This window comes from Rattus norvegicus, chromosome 6, assembly GCF_036323735.1.
Source record: "Rattus norvegicus strain BN/NHsdMcwi chromosome 6, GRCr8, whole genome shotgun sequence".
NCBI lineage: Eukaryota > Metazoa > Chordata > Mammalia > Rodentia > Muridae > Rattus > Rattus norvegicus.
In genome coordinates, this window is record NC_086024.1 from 139,592,214 (window position 1) to 139,596,711 (window position 4,498).

General features: G+C 39.0%; 1 gene segment (V, D, J or C); it reads right to left on the reverse strand.

The window, feature by feature from the left end:
• Positions 1–426: 426 nt before the first annotated feature.
• On the reverse strand, positions 427–1,017 carry LOC120093223 (uncharacterized). The segment is given in 2 exon segments: positions 427–788; positions 897–1,017. Coding segments are annotated over 2 exon segments (408 nt in total).
• Positions 1,018–4,498: the final 3,481 nt, after the last annotated feature.

Sequence of the window (4,498 nt, forward strand, 5' to 3'; positions counted from 1 at the left end):
TTGTGTAGATAGATAGAAAAAGACATCTCAACCATCTCAACACACACACACACACACACACACACACACACACAGAGAGAGAGAGAGAGAGAGAGAGAGAGAGAGAGAGAGAGAGAGAGAAGCAACAGAAATACATGAACAGAGCCTTGAAGAGACAGAGAGGCAAACAGAGACAAAGAAACTCCATAACATATAAATAAATGAATACAATGAATACAAAACACATATTAAACAGGGTAACAAAAAAATCAAATAAACATTTGTCTACTACAAGGGTTATTACAAGATCACTTGGAGAGAGAATCCTTCTAGAGAAGCAACTTAGACACTAAGGAGTCCCAGGCTTACTTTGTTCCAGGTCTTTCTACATAAACTAACACTCAGTAACTGGATGCTTTCTGTGCTCCTCGTGCCCCCTGCTGGTCACTAGTATCCTGCAAGAGGTTTGTGTTTAAGCTCAGAGTAACATTCACTCACTGTGTCTGTTGTACAGTAATAAGTGGCCGTGTCCTCAGACCTCAGACTGTCCATTTGCAGGTATAGGGTGCTTTTTGCATTATCTCTGGAGATAGTGAATCGGCCCTTCACGGAGTCTCGATAGTAAGTGCTACCACCACCAGTACTAATGTATGCGACCCACTCCAGACCCTTCGTTGGAGCCTGGCGGACCCAGGCCATGTAATAGTTACTGAAAGTGAATCCTGAGGCTGCACAGGAGAGTTTCAGGGACCTTCCAGGCTGCACTAAGCCTCCCCCAGATTCCACCAGCTGCACCTCACACTGGACACCTGCAAACAGAGAATACTGGTTAGAAAACCATCACTAACACAACAAAACAAAATAATTTTCTTATTCTCATGTGCACACAACAGAGATGATCACATTTTATCAATTACCTTTTATGAAAAGGACAAGGAAAACCAAGCTGAGCCTGATGTCCATGGTGAGGAGTCTGTGCAGTGCTGCAGGACTGATTACTGAATGGGAGAACCTCAGAGTCCAGGACTGGGCTCCTCTGTCAGAGCTGCAGGGTCAGGACAGGCTGGTTTTCATGGGCATAGAGAAGAATTATTTGCATATCTTACTGCTAAAACATGCTATGGAATTACACCTGAGCTGAAAACAGTGCTCATAGCAGATATATGATATTAAGGATATGGATGTCAGTTACAGAGTTTGACTAAGTGTCATGGTTTCATATTCACATTTTTTTTGGTAAAGATTCGCCATAGTACATTTAGTTTTCTTTTGTCCTTGTGCACAGAAGTTTTGTTTTCATAGTCAGGATTCTTTAGTATAAATATGTAATTAAACAGCACCATACATACTTGTGTTTCTACATATGCGCTCAGTCTTTTCCAATACCTGAGCAGGACATGGCTTCTCCCAACTGTGATTTTTGGAAACAGTTACTCCAGTAAGGTTATGGTAGCAGAACTCGTTTTTGTGACAAGAACACTGGGTTTTTTCTGAAAGTTACTTCTTCATGATAGAATACTGTCCTTAGACTTTATATATATTTCTAAATTAGACATTGTGGAGACTGTCTAAGACTCAAAATTGTTCATGGAGACTGATGTATATTTGAAGCAAACTCACCCATTTTTCATTCTGAAGTTATTAATTTATTCCTTTACAACCCCCCTCCAACATTTTCTCTGTGCATGTGAATACCATTTAACATGTGACTGTTTTATGTTGTATTATATTAGTTTTTATTTTCCCCAGTTAACATACTCCATATACCTGTTTCTTTTAATTATCTTTTAGGGTACCTTTGTCATATTTAATCAGTTCTCTTGTTTCAGTCCTCCCAATGCAGTTCCGCGTACCACACTTCAATTTTGCTTTCACATCACCAATATTCCCTTGTCCTTGGTCATCTGTGTCCTATGCATAAGCTGTGGCCCTTTCTTACATTTTTAATTCCTAATGCTACAAAATAGAATTCACAACTGCAGGCATGCAAAGAAAGTTTTGCATATGAAACAGGCTGTTTTCGTCTCCTCCAGGCTATGTTTTATTTTTTGAGGTAATATTTTACAGTCACCTTTAAATTCCTCCAAGGCTCAGAGGGCATGAATTAAGAGGACATAGAGAAAATTAAACATGTGAAACTTGGGGTTAAGTACTGTGAAATAATGTCTTGTGAACAGGACCTGCCTATCCAATCCATGCACTGATGATGGCTGTTTTCTGTGTAAGCCACACTTGAAACCAAGCCAATCATAACCTAATATAGACTTTGTAAGTATTTTCCGGGTCTTCTGTCTTAGTGAGGCACTGCTTTATATAGATCTCATGGAGAAGAACACAATGTGGTCATTGGTCGATTTTCTATGCTGCAATGCTTGCTTTTACAAACATGCACATATGGGCAGCATTTTTGGGATAAAAATGCCATGATGTTGAGAGTGGTTGAGTTGAGATATGTTGTTGGCAAAGATATGGGGATGTTGAAGGGGAAAATAGGATAGAGACATAAACATATTAAACTTATACATGTGGAGTATACAATTCTTCAGAACTTAGGGAAAAGGTGCCTACTAGATGGCTGAATTGTCTAAAGACAATGAATCCCCAAAGAAAATGTTAAGGTATATGCTGCAAAATGTAAGGGTGGATACGTAAGGCAACCCTCAATAAAGGCAATGGTAAAGAAAGTTTTCTTTTTTCTTTTTTAAATTTTACTACACCATATTTCAAGGAGCAGTTTTAAACCATGATAATAGAACCAACATTGCAGTTGCACATATACAAACATGGGGAGAGAGAGAGAGAGAGAAAGAGAGAGAGAGAGAAAGAGAGAGAGAGAGAGAGAGAGAGAGAGAGAGAGACAGAGAGAGAGAGAGAGAGAGAGAGAGAGAGGAGAGACAGGTGTCTGAAAAAGAGGTACAGAGAGCTGAGGTTGTATATGGTTTTTGTGAACATGCCAAGGAAAGAATAATGAACCAGTGTAAGAGGTGTAGGTAGTAGTTGGGTTCATTGCTTGTTTTGGAGAACAGGATAGGAACCAGGAGGAGGTGCCAATTTACCTCTTGGATTTTCTCACCCCAAGGGGCAAGTGAAGGGTCCCTGAATGGTGAAAACATAACTACAGATACTCTAAACAGAGAAGGGTTGTGAAATAAGGTACAGAATATTGGGGGTGTGGTATGTGCAGCTTTGGCATGTGTGGCTGTGGTACATGGGGCTGTGTGAGAACCTTAGAGAAAAAGTGTGGGGAGATAAAGACCAAGGTCTTTTATTTTGCTGTTTCCTTGATTAGTCGGATAATTGGGGGACCTTTGACAATGTCTGTATGTGATCTGGATTCCTAAATAAATGGGGGCCAGGAACAGAAGTAGAAGACACTGAGCAGACATTGAATGAAGATTTCACGATCCACTATTGGTACAGCTACTGAAGAGGATCCAGGGCATTCACTGACTTTTATAGGGCTATATGACAATTGTAGGATTTCTTTTGGGGGAAGATAAAAACTACCATAACTGTTTTTCTGAAGTGCATGTGTTAAAATCTTTTAATAATTCAAGTTTGTAGGACACAAATATGTTACATACCATGTATTCCCAACCCTTGAAGACACAGGCCTTCTGAAATCAAAGGTATGAGGCAATAAATCTTGAGTTTAGAAAACAAAGAAACAAGGAATTTTTTTCTTCCATTAGAAAATTTTAATCAACCTCTATCCTAGGTCAGGGGAAAATGTCAGGAGAACTCTTCCAGAAACATAAAGATTGTCAGTATATAGAGTCACATGATCACATGTGGGAATATTGACAGGAACTTCAGGAAAGCAATGAATGTTTTTCTCCCTTGCAGTATAGTGGTTTCATCATGTTTTCCCACATGTAAACTCATAAAATAAAACCAATAAAATGCATGCTAGTAAGTAGACATCCTTGAATTCACCTAGTACCTCAGTAAATTATCTTTAACAATCTGACTGAGGTAACTTCTGTCCCTCAAGGACTAGTTCTATGACAATATCACGTAGGAAGAGGACCATAGGTATATGTGAGATACAAGCACCATTCAGTTAGAGTGTCTTCCTATGACTTCATACCTCATGCCTCCTGACAGAGATTCTAGCAGTGAGAGACAGTGTGACTGTGAGATCAAGAAATGAACTTCGAAATACAAAAATACATTTCAAATGAAAATGTCACTACCTGTCATCACTGTACAACCATACAGGAGATTTCTAGGTCACATGGTTGCTATTTCAAAATCCATGGAATCCTGCATATTGTAATCCAAACTTGAACAGAATCACACTAATGTTCATAAGGAAGAGGGACCTCTTTTTCTCCAACCAGGCAACACTTCTTTTCACTCATTTTTAAATGTTCTAATATCATTGATTATCAGAACTGTTTCATTTAGAATTTAAATTCCATTTCTGTTATTATTGGAGATGATGACTTTATGAATCCTCTTCTGTCCACATTCTCTGACTAAAAGGAAGGATCCCAGTTAGTTAGAGGTGGACAGA